This window comes from Cherax quadricarinatus, chromosome 33 (genome assembly GCF_038502225.1).
Source record: "Cherax quadricarinatus isolate ZL_2023a chromosome 33, ASM3850222v1, whole genome shotgun sequence".
In the NCBI taxonomy this organism is placed as follows: domain Eukaryota; kingdom Metazoa; phylum Arthropoda; class Malacostraca; order Decapoda; family Parastacidae; genus Cherax; species Cherax quadricarinatus.
The window spans coordinates 14,312,902-14,335,121 of NC_091324.1; the positions used below are offsets into that span (position 1 = coordinate 14,312,902).

The following is a 22,220-nucleotide window of genomic DNA, read 5'->3' on the forward strand; positions in this document are numbered from 1 at the left end:
TCACCATCTTACCAGAGGATATCTGAAAAACAGCTGGAACAAGTGTAGAAGCCATCAAGAGGAAACTGGACAAGTATCTTCACCAGGTGCTGGATCAACCAGGCTGTGATGAATATGTGGGGCAGTGAGCTTCCAGCAGCAACAGCCTCGTTGATCAGGCAAGCACCAGACGAGCTTGGCCCATGGCCGTGCTCCGAGAGTAGTGAGACTCAAAACTCATCAAAGGTATATCAATGGTAAGGTATACCATAACAACAAGAGAGTGGTGAGCATATGTAAATAGTCTTCAGTTAGATAATGACAAGAGAGAGGAGGGAAGTGAAGAAGAGAATGAGAGAGGAATGGAGACAGTCCATCTGCTGCCTGTCCCTACACATCTGTACTGTACTTATACTGTATTATAGCTCCTTTCTGCTTAATTAACTTGTATACATTATTTAAACAATATTATTTGTAAGTGAAAAGGAGAGGTACGAAATGTAAAATTTTGGGTAAATATTCTTGAGAAATTAAGTGAAATTAGATCTGGAATATTATGGCTCAGGAATGCATCTCCATTTTATGATGTGTGTGAATCTATGGAAAAATAGGTTCCAAGTTCTGACCACTCAGATTACAGCTTTTAGGAGTACATTAACATTGTAAGTGGGACACCTGCTATGTAAGTAATTTAAGAAATGATGTAAAATTATGTGCCTAATATAAATGCAAACCTAACTCAGACTTAACACAAATATGCTCTAGTACAAGTTGGAGATGCTGTGAATTTTTGTACTTTTTTGTAAGCAAGAGTGGAAATGAAGGTAATGTGGTTTATAAATAGGTAGGTAAATGTCTAAATATCCTGATAGACTTTTTAAATAAAAAATATAGTTATTGTATACTAAATTAGCTCTGAATTTATTATACCTTCATTTTGATGATGTGCTATCGTGTTACGACTTTTAGGTAGATGGACGAAGCTCTGGAAAAACGTGTCTACAAGTTGCATGCCATCAGGGTCACATGGATATTGTACGACTCTTGCTCAACCATAAGGCTTCATTAGATATTGCCGATGATGATGGTGATTTGGCTTTGCATTATGCAGCCTTTGGGTAAGTCTGGTTATTCCAATGAACTTTCAAACTAATACATTTATGAAATATTGGCAGTTCTTCTTTTAACAAACCAGCTGTATCCCACCGAGGCAGGGTGGCTCAAAAAGAAAAACAAAAGTTTCTCTTTTTAACTTTAGTAATGTATACAGGAGAAGGGGTTACTAGCCTCTTGCTCCCAGCATTTTAGTTGCCTTTTATGACACACATGGCTTACGGAGGAAGAATTCTCTTTCACTTCCCCATGGAGATAAGAGTAAATAAACAAGAACAAGAATTAGTATTAAATAGAAGAAAATCCAGAAAGGTCTGTATATATATGCTTGTACATGGATGTGTAGTGTGACCCAAGTGTAAATAGAAGTAGCAAGACATGCCTGAAATCTTGCATGTTTATGAGACAGAAAAAAGACACCAGCAATCCTACCATCATGTAAAACAATTACAGACTTTTGTTTTACACTCAGCATGATGGTAGTACTTCCCTGGGTGGTTGCTATCTTCCAACCTACTACCTGGGATATTGGCAATTACTTTTTTTATTAAAATGATGAACACGAAGTTACATTTCTGTATTGTACATTACTTGTGACACTGCCCCAAAAAAAAAAAAACTGGTGCCTCTTTCAAAGAGTATACATAAATGTATACTCAGAGTAGTGCAAGCATTATAATATGCATACCATAATATATACTTAAAGTACAGTATGTCTCACAGTATATTTCTTTACTTCATATTATAAAATCCCTTAGTTGCTATAGTTTATTCTTTTGTAACTTTACATTTCTCACTACTGCTTCAGGAACCAGCCAGAGATCATGGAGTTGTTACTACGAAAAAATGCCTCTATTAACATAGTAAACAAGGGCAGGTGTTCTGCCTTGCATGTGGCAGTCAACAAACAACATGCTGCCTGTGTTAAAGTACTTCTCAAATACAACTGTGATGTTAATGTTCAGGTATGTATGAATGATTAAAAAATATTGATTTAGGGAGTTAATTTGTAAGAAATACTTTGCCATTTCTAAATATCCAACTGTAAATTACCACTGATGTTTAAACTTTGTTATTTTAATACTAAGTTGTTAATACCTAGTAAACTCTCACACTTTGGTTACATTCCTGAAATGATGAGTAACCAAATGAATGAAATGTTGTGAACAAGTGCAATAGCATGATGTGCTCAGTACAGTAAAGAATTACAAAAGCATAGCACATTCCATGGGATGTGAGAAGTTTAAATTAGAGAGGAAACATTATCAGAGTTTTATTTTTTGCTACATTTTGTAATTTTCGTAATCTTCATTTCAATGCGGTAAAACAGAAATTTTTTCAACTTGGAATTCCTGCCCCCATCCCTCTCAACTATTGATACTATGAACAAACTTTAAAATTCCTTTGCTACAGTAGGAGGTAATTATCCTAATTCTGGCAATTATTTGACAATTATCCTAATGCTTTTCATTGCCTCTTACCACCCCTGCAAAAATAGCTTCAGTAATAAAATCACTTAATACAGCTAGTAGTACAAATGTGATGCCAACAATAATATATAATTTGTCTTTTCAGGACTCGTATGGTGATACTGCATTGCATGATGCAATAGGGAAGGAGAGTATAGAAATTTTAGAGTTGCTTGGTAACTCGCCGCACCTGGACCTGACGCTGCGAAACAAACGTGGTTTTAATGTCCTCCATCATGCAGCACTGAAGGGCAACAATTTGTGAGTCTATAGCCTATGTTTAATAAATCAATGGGAGGTTGCTTTTTAATTTGATTAACAGGTGAAGAGGATGAATGATTAAGAAAACTGGTTTGACATAATGATCATACAGATACAGATAGAATAAACATGACAATAATATAGAAAAAACATTCACAACTAACTCACAAATTAGAGATGAAATTGCCAGTACTCTGTATTATCTATCCCTCCTCAATCTCTTTGGATTGGCCATTATGCATAACTTGCCTGATGTGAATCTTAGCCCTGGCTTTGTTTATGTAGATGTTTGCCTTTCCCAATACAGTACATTATTAAATGTACTGATCTGCAGAACAGAAGTGATTTGACGTAGCATTGTCTGTCTCCTAGCCTCTCTTTAATTGACCTGACTTCTGGCTTTCTCTTATCATTCCTTTTCTCATGTGACTTAATAGTGGTCTAGTGTGGACTGAGGTGTTTATTAATGACTTGTTGGCTAGTTGTAAATAAAGACAAAGGCTTGTATTTGGTAAAGTCTTGATGTAACGAGCTATTGGGGGAGGAATGGGTAGCTGGTAATAGCTGTTGTTGTGAATGGGGAAGAGATTGTTTTGTCATGATAGTATAACCAACAGTTCTGTAACCAACTAACTTTGTCCGTTTTTCCAAATCTATTGACCCAGTTACACAATTCTGAAGTGCATGGTCACTAACACTTAAACATGTTAACCCTGAAAATGTTAGCAGCCCCCAGATTGAAAGCCACTTCTCTTTTATTATTTAAAGAAAAAAAATAAAGTGATAGAGAATTTTTTTTGAAGGGTAATGACACCAAAATGCAAAGTTTAATGTAATACTTACAGAATTACAGAAATGCAAAATTGGAGACCAGGGGGCACTTTAAGCAAGAGAAATTTTACCCAATTATAGGCCTGTTATAGGCCAAATCCAGTGCACAAACTGACCAAATTCCCACTGATCACAAGAAATTGTCCATTCAGCCATCAGAACTACCCTAATTAATCCTGGGAAGTCAATAATATAGTAAATTTTACACTATTTTCAACAAATTTCAATTTTAAAGTAGGGTTCAAAACAAAGACTGTAGACATTCCAGCCACTAAAACAACCTTCCTTTTACTTATTAATCACATCCCCAGGCTTCTCCTACACTTGCCCTCCAATTTAAATCCACCGTCAGACACAAAATTTGGTGTTTTTGCCAAGAATGCTTGGTTCTTTTTAGGCTGTCCTTATAACTGAAGTAGACCTAGTAAAAAACACAAAACTGACCTGAGGAAGGAGGCTAGATGATTTTCCCCTACTCTTCCCTTCCCCAGGAAAATCACCAGTTTCTGCAAATTTGACACCTATTTTAAGGCACATTGTATCTGAATACTAATCACAGTCTTCTCTGTTTTACTATTATCTCTTCCAGTTTATCTGTTGGTGCCAAGAAATGGCCAATAAAACTATGAAAACCATCACAAAAATGTCCCCTAATCATCATTTAACCAAATGCTGGGTCAGAGGTTAGCTGTTCCCATCATGCTGAGGCCAAAATTTGCCATTCGTTTAAATTTGAGTGTATTGTGAATTATACATTGTTGTTAATGTTTGAACACACATGAGTGCCCACCCATATTTGGGCCTCTCTGACCATTAGTGTGTGTGTCATGTGACTACCCTTAGACCAGTTGGGCTAGGCTGCCCAGGAGGAGTTAACATCCATCCATTCTTAAAAGGCAGACATCTGCCCCCTATGCCTGGTCAGGTGTTAACTTCTCCCGGTACCTACTTTATGGCAGGAGCATATGACAGAAGGGTGGTGTCTAAGAACACAAATGAATGTGGGGTAGCTGTTGGCCCAACGACAGATATAAGCAGCAGTGACTGCTTGTTTATCATTACTAGACTCTGTAGTCTTAAATATATATATATATTTTTTTTTAACCACAGTAGTCATTTCCCACCAAGATTGTTTTCTTGCCAGAAGTGTGCAAACATCACATTTGCAATGGCCCTCAGAACTGCAGAATCCTCACCCATCATTCAGAATGCAGGCACTGTATTTCCCACTTCCAGGACTCAGATCCGATTAAACGGATTTTCTGAGCCTCTTAATAAATATTACCATGCTCAAACTTTAACAACACATCATATCCTCAAAACTGCTTATCTCTTCTCTTATCTCACGTACTCACACATTCCTGCTGGATCATTGCATCTTCCAAATGTCAGATTAATCTGGCTGTGATACCTATGCCAGCCAACATGCCACTACAGTAACAGCAACAGCCTCATTGAACAATCATTTGACAAGGAAGCTTGATCCAAGGCTGGGTAGGTCAAGTAGAAGAGCCCTCGAAATCAGTCACAAGTATATTACATGTATATCAGCCCTTTCCTTCAACCCTTCCTGGGATGATGCCTACCCCCTCTTTCCATACACCCAGGATTTATACATTCTCTTCTCCTCAAGAGAAGTATCTTTATTCCGGTATGAGGCTCTGGCTCCAAGGAAGTGAACCTATCCTTCTCTTCCCTGGATTGAACCTGATTGCCTCCCATTTTCCATTCATTGTATGACACTGATGGGTTTAGCACATCCCCTTAATTATAATATGTATCCTTTTGGACAACCTGTTCTGTTCCATCCATTTTTTAAGTGACTAGTAAACCATGCAAAGCCCTCATCTGCCTTCTTGAGTTATACCTTTCATACACCTGCCAAATACAGCCTCTCCTCACTTAATGATGGGGTTCTGTTCCTAAGAGTAGGTCGATAAGCGAACTGGTCATTAAGCAAGCATACTATATTGGTAGTGGGTTTGTGTCAACCATCTTTAGATATTTTTTTTAATTTCACCTTTGCACCATTTATAACAATTCTGGTATACAGTGGACCCCCGCTTAACGATCACCTCCAAATGCGACCAATTATGTAAGTGTATTTATGTAAGTGCGTTTGTACGTGTATGTTTGGGGGTCTGAAATGGACTAATCTACTTCACAATATTCCTTATGGGAAAAAATTCGGTCAGTACTGGCACCTGAACATACTACTGGAATGAAAAAAGTTCGTTAACCGGGGGTCCACTGTATTTTTAAATGTTTATGCAGTAGTGTACTGTATACTGTAATAAACAGAATGGAGGAAATCAACTCTAATATACATTATTTAGGTTTGCATTCTGGTTGGAGAGCTGATCGTAAATTTGAGTGCTTGGTAAACAAGTACGTCATTAAGTGAGGAGAGGCTGTATTTTAATTTCTAAGTTCCTTATTCTTTGCATAATATTCATACTACATAGTGGTCTTATTCATGATATCTTCCCTTTTTTGTTAATATTATTTCATTTATTATTATTCTACCTTTCAACCTGTATGTTATCCTTTGTCCTGCCCAAGATGCTGCACATTCTGTGGACTTTTCAGACAATATATACCATAACCAAATTGTAATTTACAGTAACTCAAATTTTTATAAATGTAATGATGTAACATTTGTAATAAATTATTAATTTATTACATTGTTATAATTGCTGTGTATTATTATTATTATTATTATTATTATTATTATTATTATTATTATTATTATTATTATTATTATTATTATTATTATTCTTTCTTTCTTTCTTTCTTTCCTTCTTTCTTTCTTTCTTTCTTTCTTTCTTTCTTTCAACACACCGGCTGTATCCCACCGAGGTGGGGTAGCCCAAAAAGAAAAACTAGTAGTTGTAGTAGTTGTAGTTGTTGTTGTTGTTGTTGTTGTTGTTGTTGTTGTTGTTTATCCACACTTGCTAATCACCATGTCCATTTTGCAGTGCGGCTGAGAAACTAGTTTTGCGTTCAAGACAGTTTGTAGATGTACAGAAAGAGGATGGCTTTGCAGCTCTTCATTTGGCTGCCCTTAATGGTCATCGACAAGTAGCTGAAACTTTGATCACACTTGGACAAGCAGCTGTTGATATAACGAATAACAAAAAACAAACTCCACTCCTCCTGGCTGTATCACAGGTAGCTATGCTTATGGTCTTTCACTGTATTCAGAGTCTTTGTTGATAACTTTTTAGTGAACCTAATTCCTGCTTTATTGATTTATAGAAAATAATTATACATGGAGGAGGTTTCAGGGGTCAACGCCCCTGCGGCCTGGTCCGTGGCCAGGCCTCATTTTATTTTTTTTATTAACACATTGGCCGATTCCCACCAAGGCAGGGTGGCCCGAAAGAGAAAAACTTTCATCCTCATTCGCTCCATCAGTCTTGCCAGAGGGGTGCTTTACAGTTATAAAACTGCAACATTAACACCTCTCCTTCAGAGTGTAGACACTGTACTTCCCATCTCCATTTATTTAGTATTATTATTAATTTATCCATATGGTTGTTTCCTACCATGGCAGGTTGTTGTGTTGCTTTTATTTTTCGTTTTTGTCATTTTGCTCTCTCTGTTTTTGTGGTTGTAGTTATTGTAGTGGTTGTTGTAGCCATGATTGTTATTTTGTTGATGGTAGGCATCCTAATTTTTATTCTTCTCACAAAAAAATGCCAAACCATTATATGACATTTTTCATTTAACATAAAAAATAAAAGACTGTACACTGGCCTATGATAGTGAATAAGACAAACAAGAAAATTTTGTTTTTGGCTAGGGTCACTGTGGGGTAGTGGAGCTGCTAGTGGACAACCATGCAGACATTCGGGCATGTGATGAAGACGGTGACACAGCACTTCATTTAGCTCTTCTCAAGAATTCCACCACCCCACAGGCTCACCCAAGTCATGCTCCCAACATTAATCAGGTAACTATATGATTGCACTTCTGTTATACATTTGTCCATGATGATGAATAAGACACTTGTACAACTTTTGGGGTATATTACTACCCAGGAATTCAAAGGCCTGTTATCCTGGGTGTAAAGGGAGCAAAATAAACACAGCAGAAGAACTTTTGACTTATATTATCCTTCAACAAGTAAGAACAGAAGTATGTACACTATATACACTATGTACAACAATAGGTATTAGTGCACTACACGGTAAGCAAGGCAGAATAGAAGCCACTAGAGAGCAGACCGTGCTTCAACCAGCTCTAGAATGGGAATGTCAAGGGCAGACAGGTGTGTGGTACCCACAACACCTCTGCGATTGCCAAAACCGTCTTCTCATTGGCTGGAACCTGGGTACTGATCGAACGACGGGGCCCCATCATTCGACTAGTACTGGTTCGCTGGTTGGAGGAGATAGAATTCACTGAGGGTGTGTACATGTGCCGAATAAAGGTTACGTACTCTTTGCATGCCACAGGATATATTGTGGAAATGTTTCGTCAGCCAGTGGTTTCATGAGGCTGAAGCTACTGGCTGGCAAAAATTTTCCACAGTAAAGATACCCAAATGTTGTACAAGTGTGTCATTCATCAACTTGTTGGTTTTCTAAAACATTTATATAATATTTGTCCATGTGTCTTCCACCACCATTTGGTTAGCTATATTATGATGATGGTATTGTTACACACCTGATCATGTGTCTGTTACTGTTAGGGATTTGTTTTTACCATGTGTCATTATCATTTGGGTAGCATTAGCATAGTGTTACTGTTAGAGACTTATCCTTGTGTCTGCCCTCATCAATCAAGTAACTGTATTATGGTATTACTCTTGCATTTGTCCATAACAGTGTTAATACCTTAATAGTAGTATTTTATACCATAATTCCTTGTACAATACCTAAAATTATTTGGAGAGGTAGATATGTGGTGGGCACTTATGTTCACTAAGTCAAGGGATCTTTTAAAATGTTAAAAATATTTATCTGTTATTATGAATAGATGAAGATAAACTCGTAATGGAGGTCTTCAACTTGCAAATTCCCTAAATGACACACATCATCCCTTGCAGAAGGGGCACTTACAAACCAGTTCAGGTTTTATGATTGTTGAAGTGTAGTATGAACATAATTGAAACATGGCCATCTTTTCTTTTGTTTTCTATAGACAGCTCGCTGTTAAGTTGAAAAACCAGAAAGCATTGTTTATAAATTAGAGATCTACTCTGTGACAAAACTGTTTTGGATAGGTAGATTTTATGGTTTCTTGACTTTTTTTTTTTTTTTTTTTGTATTAACATCTATTATTGCATTCCATCAAACATGCAGAAATTTGTAATTTTTAGCTGTCTTATGTCTTTAGATAAATATTTATGTATGTTAAAGCTTTATGCCACTTCTTTATCTCCATTTGCTTTTACACAAATTTTTGTTATTTATCATTTGTTTTTATTTTTTGTCTCCTTGTATTTCTTGAATTTTAGCTGATAGGGTGATGATGTAAGGCTGAAGAAGTAGGTGACACTTCTAATTTTACAAATCCTTTTGATAAAGATTCTGACAGACATCGCAAAACGAGGATTTGAAAATAACGTTTCACTGGCACTTGCTTGCTACCTAGCTAAGAAAGGTTGCAGTGTGACAGTTGCCAATATCCGCTCTAAGACTCCATTGGATCTAATCAATGACACCAATACCATTGATCTTCTGCAGAGTTATACAACACAGGCCAGGTTTGTATATACTAGTTTTAGCATGCAAGAAATTTGGTGTAGGGAATTATTGATTACACTGTTATTAATCCAGGCGATGGGTGGGGGGTGAGTGTAGAGTATAAGTAAGGTTTGTGGCACCATCTAGGGTCTACCACAGTCCAGATAGATTCTGATTGAATAGTAAAACTTCTCATTTCAAGTGTTTACCTGTTGTTGGCCCAATGAAAATTAAGAGAGAGATAAAGATCAGCCTAGTTTCACGTTGTCTTTGCATTACTGCTGCTACATTTGTGAAGTGCTATACGTGTAAGCATGTTTCATATATAAAAACAAAAGGAGTATATGCTATATCAGGATAAAATGAGCAAGAGACCAAAGACTGTAATGCATATCTTTGACCACGTTGTACAATAATTTAAGGTCATTTGTCATTATCAATGCTATTATCCTTGAAGAGTCAGTTTTTGTTTAGAGGAAACAATATTAAGAAAATATTAAAGATAAATGCAACATAAGAAATTAATTTTCAATTAAGATATTAAATTACATAAATATGCCAGAAATATTTACTTTACAAAAGTCTTTGGTTATAAATAAAGGGCAGACAAACAAACAAACAATTACTGGTACTGGTAGTAACAATCTTCTAGATAATTAGGATAATAAAAGTAGATCAAGAATGCTATTATCATCTTATTTTTACTAACCAGTTTTTTGTACTTCATTCTTCCAATTCTTTAGAGTGATGGTCAGAGGCCAGACTGCACTTAGTGGACAGAGGATCATATCTCCACCACTTCTTGTGCTTTTCTGCTTTGTGACATACAAAACAAACACATTTTTTAAATGGTTAAGATGATGATAGTAATACTGTACTTTTATCAGTAAAAAATAATCATTTAAATACCTAACGAGCTGTTGGAGTGTGAGCACGGTAATATTTTATGAAGGGATTCAGGGTTAGCCAGTTAGCCGGACTTGAGTCCTGGAAATGGAAAGTACAATGACTGCACTTTAAAGGAGGGGTTTGGGATATTGACAGTTTGGAGGGACTTCTGAACTGTCATATCTGAGTGCTTCTGCAAAGACAGTGAAAGTGTTGAATGATGATGAAAGTATTTTCCTTTTGGGGATTTTCTTTCATTTTGGGTCACCCTGCCTCAGTGGGAGACGACCAATTTTTAAAAAAGTGCTCATAGGCATTACAGAATAAGTAGCAGCATGTAATTTGAACAGATTACTTTTAGAACAAATAATATCACATGTAATAAATTAATTCTATACTATTTTTCAAGTTTCTCCCCAAAAATTAAATGTAGAAATGCATTATTGATTATTTAGCATTACACTTACATATATCTCATCACAGTGGAGGCAATATGGCACGTGTTGATATGGATCTGAAAGCCTTAGACTTGGCTGCAGAGAGTATTCGACAGAGAGGACTAGAGAGTCCTTCCCAAGATTCCTCGAGCATTGCTGCAATGCAAGGCAAACCACAGTCCCACTCCCAGCCTGTAAGTCCAGCCAAGGTGCCAGGGGAACTTGTCAAGCTAACACCAACACCTCAGCCACAAAACAACTGTAATGTGGAAAAGGTAAGAAAACCCTTTATTACATAATTAATGCTGTTTATCTTTGTACTTAGTGTACCCCCCTTTTCTTTGTCTTGGTCTCTCCACATTTTTGGCATATTTTTCTCAGAAACCGTATTTGATTTCTTCTGTTGTATTTCAGTGCCTTGCTGGAATGAAATTTGTACATTTTAATGAAAATTATGGTTATTGTATCCAAAAGTCTTCCTCTAGTATTTTGTTAAAACATTCCCTTATAGTAAAGGAAAAGGACAACAGAGAAAGAGTAATGAGATTTCAAAAAACACAAAAGGGAAGTCTGTATTGCAGAGTGTATTACCTATATCATAGTAGTAATCTTCTTTCAACAAACTGGCCACATCCCATCGAGGCAGGGTGGCTCAAAAAGAAAAACAAAAGTTTCTCTTTTTAACCTTAGTTATGTGTACAGGACAACAGATTACTAGCCTCTAGCTCCTGGCATTTTAGTCGCCTCTTACGACACATATGGCTTACTGAGGAAGAATTCTGTTCCACTTCCCCATGGAGTTTTTAGCAACTACTAATGTATTATCTAGATTTGAAAAACTTGCCAAATCACTACCTGTTACATTCTTCCATATATTTTTTATCCAAAACTTGTACCACTACTCATTATCCATTCTTTCATGCACCATTCCTAAAATCATTAATGTAACAAACAGTTCCTTTGCCTTATATAAATATTTAAAATTTGGATTTCAGGCAGAAGACGGTACAGGCGATTGCTCCATCTGTTTAGAATGCCCCTCAACCATTATTTTCCAACCTTGTGGACATTGTGTAACCTGTGAAGACTGTTCCAGCAGAGTAAAAAAATGCCTTAGGTGTCATGATGTAGTAGTCTCAAAAGTTACGAAAGGTAAGTTATATAATTGGGCTCTGTCTTCCACTTTCAAAATTAATCGCAGTGAGCAAATTTAATTATGAAGCATTCATATGATATGTAAATCTTCATTTGCTTTATTTCACTGAGTTTGACTTCAATATAATTATTTCGTGTTGCACTATATATAGCCAAGACTAAATTTATATTAATATAGTACTATATACCTTGGTGGTCCTTTTTCATTTTAATAATTAGAGATTGTTTAAGATCTTTGAATTTTCAATGTATAATGTAGATGTCGTACAATGCCAGAAGTTTCTTCATTTTTCTGTTAATGTTATACAGTGGACCCCCGCATAATGATTACCTCCGAATGTGACCAATTATGTAAGTGTATTTATGTAAGTATGTTTATACGTTTATGTTTGGGGGTCTGAAATGGACTAATCTACTTCACAATATTCCTTATGGGAACAAATTCGGTCAGTACTGGCACCTGAACATACTTCTGGAGTGAAAAAATATCGTTAACCGGGGGTCCACTGTATGTATGACTTGTAAGCTTTCTGCTGATATAGAGTGTATATAAGCTGCTGTTTAGTGTTAAAGTAATAGCTAGAAGCATTAAAAGCTTGCAAAAGTATTGTATTTCAAAGATGATATAAAAATCACTTTTGTTAATCATAGCAATTTAGTAAGGTTACAGGAAATACCACTGGATACTGATGTGTGACCAGTCACTCTTTGCTACCCTCAGTATGTCTTTGCAGGGTCTGCTTGAAGGCCTGAGGGTATTGCTTGTGATGGTCAGCAACCATCTGGAGAACAAACTAGAGCTGTTTTTCATTCTTTGTCAGGCATTGTGTAAAATCCTTAACCAGTGCAACTCCACATTTGGCATGATTGTGATTGCTAGTGTCTGTTGTAGTCTGAGCTATTTGATAATCCTTATTCTTCTTCCATTGCAACACATGGATTTGCATGAAACCTTAAGACATTGATTTTGGTGAGGAGGGCCCTGTTGTTCTTGGTCGTGAATTTGACAACTGGTGTCTTGCAATATAACCCGAGATACATGCACTCATTTAAAATGGTTCTTATTGCTGTAGATGTCTAACAAGGCTTTGACCATGCAATCTCTAATGTCATTAGTGACATTGTTGGTCATCATTTATGGTGTTACTTTGGAAATTGTAGCATAGATTGTGTTGTACACCACAAGGAATTTTGGAAGACTAAAAACTGCCCTTTGGCACTCTTGGCTTTGACAAAGAGATGCAAAGGTCATGATGGCCATTTTTTTCTTTACACACCATTAAGCAAGACTGGATATGAAACATTCATACCTTGAAGATATAGATTGTCTTTGGCATCCACTGGGCATAATGAGTTGCCCCAGGAGCTGTACATTGTGTGCCATGAGGTGGAGTGTTAAGAAAGAGCAAGATGCACTCAAGTAGTTCATAATAATCATAGTGTGACTGGATTTAATTCATGGCTGAGTTGAGGAAAGTCATAAGCATGTTTGCAGTGGCTTCAGTGGTCAGCTGGTCAGTAGAGGTATTTTCAAACTGTTCATAATCTGTGAATTTCCACTGTTGCCTCACTGCTTCAGCTACCAGTTTGAGGATGTCATGTTGACAAGCAAAGTGTAGAAGGGTGCTCTTATGTCAGTCACTGTTGAAGTGCATCCCTCATTTATCATCAGTCTTTTCCTCTCAGACATTGAAAATTGCATAACCTTGTGCCTCTATCCATTGTGGGCATTGGTACAGGTAGGCACTCAGTTGGGTCCTTTCAAGTAATATCTTGTTGGAGCTTACTATGCCAGTGGACTATTAGAGCTATATCAGGTTTCTCAAATGTTAGTGGCAGAGATAACTTCATGACTGTCTCCCAACACTCATCATTACCACTCCATCAAACACTTTGTTGCTGTCCAGATGAGCCAAGAGAACTGAATTTGAAACCTCGTTTCAGATGCACTTGTGAAGGGTCAGAGTATTAACTTGGACCTGGAACTTGATCATCCATAGATTTTTCAACTGCAGAAGTACGATTACTGCTCCTTTCAAGAGTGATTTTAAACGTTCAGCATCCTCATTCACCTTCTGGTGTTCCTGCTCCTTGGCTAACATCACCACCTGTTCTTTTTTCTTTGTGAGGACATTGTTAACAGAAGACATTGCTCACTGATTCTCTTCTTTTTCCTCACTGAGCAAGGAGGAAAGCTTTGTCCTCCTCATTACTTATGATTTCAAGAGCTTTTGAATAGGCACTGTTGAAAATATCTTTAAATTCACCCTTGCTTTTGACTTGCTTCTCTGTCATCTGGGAAGAGGTTTTCAGCACCTTCTTTTGATATCTTTGTAGTTCTAGATAAGTACCTTTGTTCACCTTTTTATAGATGCAGGGGTTACATCTATCATCTGTGAATGTCCGAAATTCATTTGATATGCATCATTGGGGTCATAACATAAACGTTAAAAAATTGACGTAATAGGTTATAAGGCAAAACTTTGAGGCCCTTGATAGATTTTAAATATTAAAATATTATGTTGAATTTTTGCTCATTGTGTTTCAACAAAGCGAAAGCTTTATAGATGGTCAGGAAAAAATACTGAAGCTTGGAAAGTAAGGCCCAACCTACTGTATACATATAGGTATAATTATTTTAGGAAGACAGTAATTAGGTCAGATCAGCTTGATAAGGTAGACATAGGAAGAAATAAACTAATAGTGTTTGTATTATTGCTGTGTAAATGGACATATGTATGCTTATGGAGAGATAGCCATAATACAACTATGACCAAAAGTTTCCAGACACTGGTGCTGCAGTAACTGGTTGCTGCTGCAACTTTGTTAATAAATTCTTCTATAACCAGAATCAGTGTGTGTGTGCAAATTTAAGTATATACATTGGACTTTGGGTCATTCCATGTCAAGTAGACCAGGGGTTAGCACCTGACCATCTCCAATTTCAATCAAATTTTACATGAAGGTTGGCATATATGTCATACTAACTTTGGGAAAGTTTTATTTCATGATGTGCAATAGTAGTAATGCTATGGCTCTCAGAGTGGAGGCAGGTGAAAATTTCACCAATCTGCAACATACTATCAGCAGTGTTCAGGTTATTGCTGTGGCAGATGTAGAAGAATAAAAGTTGTGTAAGTAGACATGCTTATACAACTTTTGGAGCTGATTTCAAACTCAGTCCTAAAGCTTATATGCTTTTAATTTTTTCACAGTATAAAGCCAAAGTAGGCAAAAATCTGTCTTTTAAAATTGAATCTTGAATTCAGCTGCCTATAGTATCTCTAAAGGGAAATATTATTTTAGTTTGATATTATTGTAGCCAGCTACCCAAGTGGACAACGTCACGCTCCTAAAATATCAGACTCTAAACCTTTTTAAGTTCCTGTACTAATGGTACCTAAAAATGCTCTCACAGACCTCAGGGTGAATTTTAGGCCATTTTTGAAAATCAGTAGCAAAAAAGCAGCACAACCAATTTTCTTAAAGAAACATTCATTAGAAGGAGCAGATTCTAAACTACAAGATATCTATTTTCTGGATAGGCATTTTGCCCTTGGAAGGGAGAAAACAGACCTTAAAATAAGATGATTTTTTTGGCTTGCACAATGTTAAAATGAAAACCAGGCATTTTTCATTTGCTATTATTATAGAGCAACAACAGCAAGAACCTCATATTTAGGTGTTCTTATACAATTTTTGGTGGCGATTTCAGAAATTATATGAATTGATAGGGACCACTATTTATTTTGCAAATTAAGCTTAAAGTTGTCAAAAAAAAAAAGTGTTGATACATACCAAAATAATGTTTTTCTTTAGAAATATAGGCAGCTGAATTCAAGATTGAATTTCATACAACAGATTTTTTGCCTGCTTTGGCTTCTTACTGTGAAAAAATTAAAAGCATGTAAGTTTTAGGATTGCAATTATTGAAATCAGCTCCAAAAGTTGTATACCTGGAGAGAGTTTTGGGGGTCAATGCCCCCATGGCCTGATCTGTGACCAGGCCTTGCAGTGGATCTGGCCTGATCAATCAGGCTGTTACTGCTGGCCACACGCAAACAGACGTATGAACCACAGCCTGGCTGGTCAGGTATTGACTTTAGGTGCCTGTCCAGCACCTTCTTGAAGGCAGCCAGGGGTCTATTGGTAATCCTCCTTATGTATGCTGGGAGGCAGTTGAACAGTCTTGGGCCCCTGACACTTGTTGTGTTATATTTTTGCACACTTGTGGCACCCATGCTTTTCATTGGGGGGGATGTTGCATCTCCTGCTTCATTGGGGGGGATGTTACATCTCCTGCTGAGTGTTTTGCTTTCATTGGGAGTGATTTTTGTGTGCAGATTTGGGACTAGTTCCTCTAGGATTTTCCAAGTGGATATTATATGTCTTTCTCGCCTGCATTCCAGGGAATACATATCAAGGGACCACAACTGTTCCCAGTAATTTAGGTGCTTTATTGTACTTATACGTGCCATGAAAATTCTCTGTATGTTCTCTAGGTCTGCAATTTTGCCTGCCTTGGAAAAGACCATTAGTGTGCAGCAATATTCTGGCGTAGCGAGAACAAGAGATTTGAAGAGGATCATCATTGGCTTGGCATCTCTAGTTTTGATGGTTCTCATTATCCATCCTATCATTTTCATAGCAGATGTGGTCGATACATTGTTGTGATCTTTGAAAGTGAGATCCTTTGACATTATCACTCCTAGGTCCTTCACATTTGTTTTTTGCTCTTATGTGTGGTTGGAATTTATTTTATACCCTGACACAGCTTTAATTTCTTGAGTTTTCCATAGCAGAGTAAGTATAGGCATGTGTTCTTATACAACTTTTACTCTTCAAGATCTGCCACAGCAGTATTCTGAACATTGTTGATTGTGCCTGTGAGTTGGTGAAATTTTCACCTGCCTCCACCCTGAGGGGCAATAGCATTACTACTATTGCATATCATGAAATAAAATTTTCTCAAAGTTAGTTTGATATACATGCCAACCTTCATGTAAAATTTTATTGAAATTGGAGATGGTCAGGTGGGAACAATTTTTCAAAATTGGTTCATTTGACATGGAATGACCCTTTTGTCATTATCAGAATGGCAGTCTGTAAGGATATGATGTATGATAACAATTAATTATAGGGTGGAAGCTGAGCTTGCATAACTTAGCTAAAGAAGGTTTGTTGCTTAAGAGTTAAATATTCATATAACCACTGATTAACTTAGAAACCTTTTAAATGCACAGTATTTGCTGATATACACCAGGTCCACTTAATTCATAAATTTCAGATGGGAAGACAATTTCAAGCAAATCTAGACACCCTTCAGCTGAGAGGTTGAGGTATTTGGAAACCAAGATTGCTGAGATTGAAGAAGCTCATTGCTGTAGTATATGTATGGAGCGTGGGCGCAACGTTGCTTTCTTATGTGGCCATAGTGCTTGTGTTGTATGTGCTCATACTCTGAAAACGTGCCACATGTGTCGTAAACCTATATCAAAGAAAATCAATCTCTACTAAATTTAATTCATGTGGATTAAAGAAAAGTATGCATGTTACTGTACACTGAAAGTAATGTGATAAATTGAGACTTGTCTCTCATCAAAAGCAGTCCTGATTGACTAACAGTGTTCTTGTAATGGGCACTTTGAACCAGGCACTTGTGTTTTGGCTCTCTGATTTTAGTTTCTATTTACTACAAACTTTACATATGGAAATCCTTTGTAAATAACAGTGAATATAAGTGAAGCATGGTGCTAGAACGTTTTGCGAGAAAAAAGTATAATTTAAAAGTATAATGTAGAATATTCTAGGGCACAAAGTATTGAGGACTATAAATATTACTAAGCAAAAACATCATATAAAGATTAGAAACCTTATGTGAGTGACATAATTATTCAGTCATAAGTATCATGTGCTTAAAATTTGAAAAGCTGTTGTTTATTTATTTACTGATGTGGCTTATATATTCATGACAATATAATAAACCTATTGGAGTTGTACAGAACCTGGGAAATGGGAGTTAATAGATTTGGTTCAGGAAAGTGAAGGGTTAACTCCAATTCCTTGAATGACAAGCCCACCAGCATCTGAACAACCTTCCTTGAAGTACAGATCATGGTGAACTGGGAAAAGTATGGAGAGTAATATAGTGTTTCTTGTCAGTACGTTAGAAGAGTAGTGTGTTTAACCCCATCGTGTACATATTTATCTTGCCAAGAGATGGGTATAATTTCTTGCATTTAAAATTTAAGTGTTTTTTGTCAACTATATATTTTTTTTGCCTGTGCAGTTGTGTAAAAAATACAAGTGATCATAAAATTTCCATGACTTCTTATTGCAGTAAAGTATTAAAACTTGAGGTAAAAATATACCAATGTTGGCTGTATCATAGGAGCAGATTTTATTTTTTATTAATTTAAATGATTTTACACATTCATTGATTTTAAAGGGTTAAGGTAAAGAAACTAAAAAATTGCAAACAGCAAAATATTTCTATTAGTGTGCTCTCAATCAAGGCATAGACTGGAAACTTTTTCTTTTTCACTGTTTTGGTTTACCGCTGGTTTATAGAAATCAGAAAGTCATCACATTTAATGAATGGATGACCACAATAGATTTTTCATTGAAATAGGGTATTACAATATAATGATAGGTTACTTAAAAATTCGGAAAATCTCATTTTGTAATCTACAGATTTTTTTTATACAGCATCTCAAATAATATCTATTATTTACCATGACTGCTTCTTTATTTCTTGATATGTAGTGTCACTAAATTACAGAATCATGTACAATATATATACTCAAGTAAAGGTCACAATTCTAAGACCAAATTTTTAAGCAAAATAGTAGGGGGGGCAGTCTGTTCATAAGTAATAGTACTTTTAAGAGGTGAAACTCCTTACACACTGAAGGTCTCCTGTACACTAGATTCCTACTTTTGGATGCATCAAGAACAAAACTACATTTGGTGACCATATTCCATCATAGTGATACAAATTAATTAAATAATGTCCAGTGGTTTCATTTGTGCAAACCAGGAACCAAGACCTGATTGGGGCATTGGGGATACCTGGTGAGGGTCTGGGGACATCTGGTGAAGCTCTGGGGATACCTGGTGAGGCTCTGGGGACACCTGGTAAAGCACTGTTACAAGGAGTTCTAATCCTCTCTCTGCAAGTTATGTTAGATTCAGTTAGGGAAGGCTAAATTAACCTTTAAACTGTCCAAACGTAGATCTACGTTTGCACGCATAGTGCTCCAAACGTAGATCTACGTTTTTTTTACATAATGTAAAATCAAACATAGATCTACGTTCGGAGCGCTACGTGTGCGAACGTAGATCTATGTTTGGACAGTTTAGGGGTTATCCTAAACATTTCTTCTTCTTTCAACAAACTGGCCATATCCCACTGAGGCAGGGTGGCCCAAAAGAAAAAACAAGTTTCTCCTTTTAAATTTAGTAATATATACAGGACAAAGGGTTACTAGCCCCTTGCTCTCGGCATTTTAGTCGCCTCTTATGACATGCATGGCTCACGGTTACTGAGTAACCAAAAACCATAAAAAATTCACAAATATGGAGGAAAATCCCCTCATCCCCCAGTTTGTTTACAGTACAACAGGAAATTACTGCTGGAAAACATAATAAATCTACAGTTCTTTACCAATTTCTGCCAAACAAACATGTCTTCTGGGGCTTGCCTAACATGGGCCAGTGGGCTTCCTGCAGTGTACCTCTGTAATGTAATGGTTGGCTGTCAGGACTTGCCTTCATGGGCCATTAGGTCTATTGCAATTCTCCTTGATTGTTTTTCTTATGGTAAAATGTGAGGAGGACCTGCTTAGCATCAGCAGTGCTCCTTTTCATGTTTATTAAGTATTTCAACTGACTGTTTCCATTTTTGTCAGAAATATTGTGAAGTTTTTAGCACTACCATTACATTTTCAGTATTTTTTTTTTTATCCAAGTCATGTCTAGAATATATTTTGTATCACAAGCATTTGACCCCATGGAAATATAAACACATATGCAGTATAATGTGATCCTTTATTGACTACGTTTTGCCCACACAGTGGGCTTTTTCAAGTCACAAACAGAACTCTGTTTGTGACTTGGAAAAAGCCCACTGTGTGGGCGAAACGTAGTCAATAAAGGATCACATTATACTGCATATGTGTTTATATTTCCATTGTGTCGGTATTTTATACCATTTATTTCCATTTGACCCCATTTAAAGTTTTCCAATGTGTGTGCCATCAGTTCTACTTGAGTACATATTGTATTTATGAAAAATTTTAATGTCAGTTAAATTAAGGTACATGTATATGTTTTTTGTGATATGAAACTAAAGAATCAGTGTTAGTCAAGGAAATACTATTCAGAACGTAACTATTTAGGTCTTAAATTTGTACATGCAGTACATCATTATTATACTTAATAATATTACAGGTCCACATCCCTTTATCCGAAATTCTGAAAATTGGAAAGTTCCGAAAACTGAAGTTTTTTCGTGAAGTGTGGAGCATCAGTCATCTCCATGCTGGGTCATGCTGCCATGTGGCAGCGTCGAGAATCATTCTGAAATTTGAATCGATACAGGCCCCAAGGATTTTGGATAAAAGGATGTGCACCTGTATTTATATTATTATTAATTATTATTCATGGGGTAAACATTAAAACTGTGGGGGCCATAATGAGGCTGGGGAAGGGAGGTAATCAGACTTGATCCGAAGAAGGGGAGGGCAGCTCAAATTACTTTGATGAAGAGCCTTTCACCAGCATCATGGCACCTCTCATCAAGGGATACATACAATATAAAGGTTTTTATTTCTTTCCAACCTTGATACATGTACTAATATTTTTGTTTTTTATCAAAGCAAGAATAGTGCTAATGTGGAAACTGGGAAATCAGGAAAGATGCTAGTCTTACTTCAAGTGATTGTAAATAATGTTGGCCCTGAACAGTGTTTGCCATCATAACCTGAAGCTCTGATTTCTTGAGAGCATTGTTTTAATGGATGGAGAAATGAAAAGCTCCCTAAAAAAAATCTACAGTGGCAGGCAATGATTTTTCCATACTTTTACTTCTCTCTGTTGCCTTGAATAAGATTCAGTAGAACTTGAGACATTGCAGAAATAACATTACAACTACATTAATATGAAATTTACAATTTTGCAAATGTGATTAATTTCCATTTTGAAATTTGTACTGCTTAATGCCTAAACTTGTCACACTGCAGACACTAATCCTTATCCATATTTTTTTAAACTTAATTCTTTAGTTTATTCAAGCTTTTTAAAAATAAATTGCTTAAAAATTAAATTTAGGACTGGTTCTAATTTAGAGATACGTATTACAAAAATAATGATGAATACAAATTTCGTTGTCAGACTACCAGTGCACTAAGTTGCTCCTCAGTGCTATTCTGGTGCTGTTGTTATAATCACTGAACAATATTGTTATACTTCGTAATATCTATAGTAATTTCATTTGACTTATTTAATTGTATTTCCGTGAAGTGCAAATATTTAACCTATTTAAAATACTGTACAATGAAGACTTAATTAAAAATAAAACTGTACTGCAGCTAGTATCTGAGATAAATTCAGTAATAGAATTTTTTTAATAAACATTAAAACTCTCTACACAATAATGTATTTTAACCTTGAAAGTTCTGCTTGGTAGCAGACTTTAACAGATGTACATTTAACAGTTTTTGGAAAGAATAGACAAAAATGAACTAGGTAGAGAATTATCTGCTTTGGTTACTTTGCTGAGTAGCTAGTAGGTGGAGACTGTTATTGCAAACACAATCAAAATTAAGCAGTTGTTGTTCACTCTCCATTTTCTGTTTATTTTTATTGTAAAGTACATATATAATGATTAATCATGGTCTTTCAAGCAAGTGTTAGTATCAGGAAGGAACCTAAAATGTCAGTTGCATGTGATTTTTTTTTTTCAAATCGGCCGTCTCCCACCAAGGCAGGGTAACCCAAAAAGAAAGAAAATCCCCAAAAAGAAAGATACATTCATCATTCAACACTTTCACCTCACTCACACATAATCACTGTCTTTGCAGAGATGCCCAGATACAACAGCTTAGAAGCATATGTAAAGATATATAACATACCCCTCCAAACTGCCAATATCCCAAACCCCTCTTTTAAAGTGCAGGCATTGTACTTCACATTTCCAGTACTCAGGTCTGGCTATATAAAAATAACCGGTTTCCCTGAATCTTTCAGTAAATATTACCCTGCTCACTCTCCAACAGCTCGTCAGGTCCCAAAAACCATTCGTTTCCATTCACTCCTATTTAATACACTCAACATTTCCTAAAATATCTCTCTCCTTTACACTTCTCTTCTCCAGGTGCATAAATGCATACTAT

The 22,220-nt window shown here is 36.3% G+C and overlaps 1 protein-coding gene across 6 annotated transcripts in view; it reads left to right on the forward strand.

The window, feature by feature from the left end:
• The window catches only part of mib2 (mind bomb 2), a 239,197-nt gene extending 221,050 nt beyond the window's left edge, over positions 1-18,147 (forward strand). For all 6 annotated transcript variants that reach the window (XM_070090837.1, XM_070090836.1, XM_070090839.1 and 3 more), the window contains 9 exons: positions 949-1,097; positions 1,901-2,057; positions 2,668-2,822; positions 6,632-6,824; positions 7,459-7,608; positions 9,188-9,366; positions 10,718-10,946; positions 11,667-11,823; positions 17,114-18,147. In XM_070090837.1, coding sequence (XP_069946938.1) covers positions 949-1,097; positions 1,901-2,057; positions 2,668-2,822; positions 6,632-6,824; positions 7,459-7,608; positions 9,188-9,366; positions 10,718-10,946; positions 11,667-11,823; positions 17,114-17,343 — 1,599 coding nt within the window. In that variant the 3' untranslated portion in view covers positions 17,344-18,147. The remainder of the gene's footprint in view (positions 1-948; positions 1,098-1,900; positions 2,058-2,667; positions 2,823-6,631; positions 6,825-7,458; positions 7,609-9,187; positions 9,367-10,717; positions 10,947-11,666; positions 11,824-17,113) is intronic.
• Positions 18,148-22,220: the final 4,073 nt, after the last annotated feature.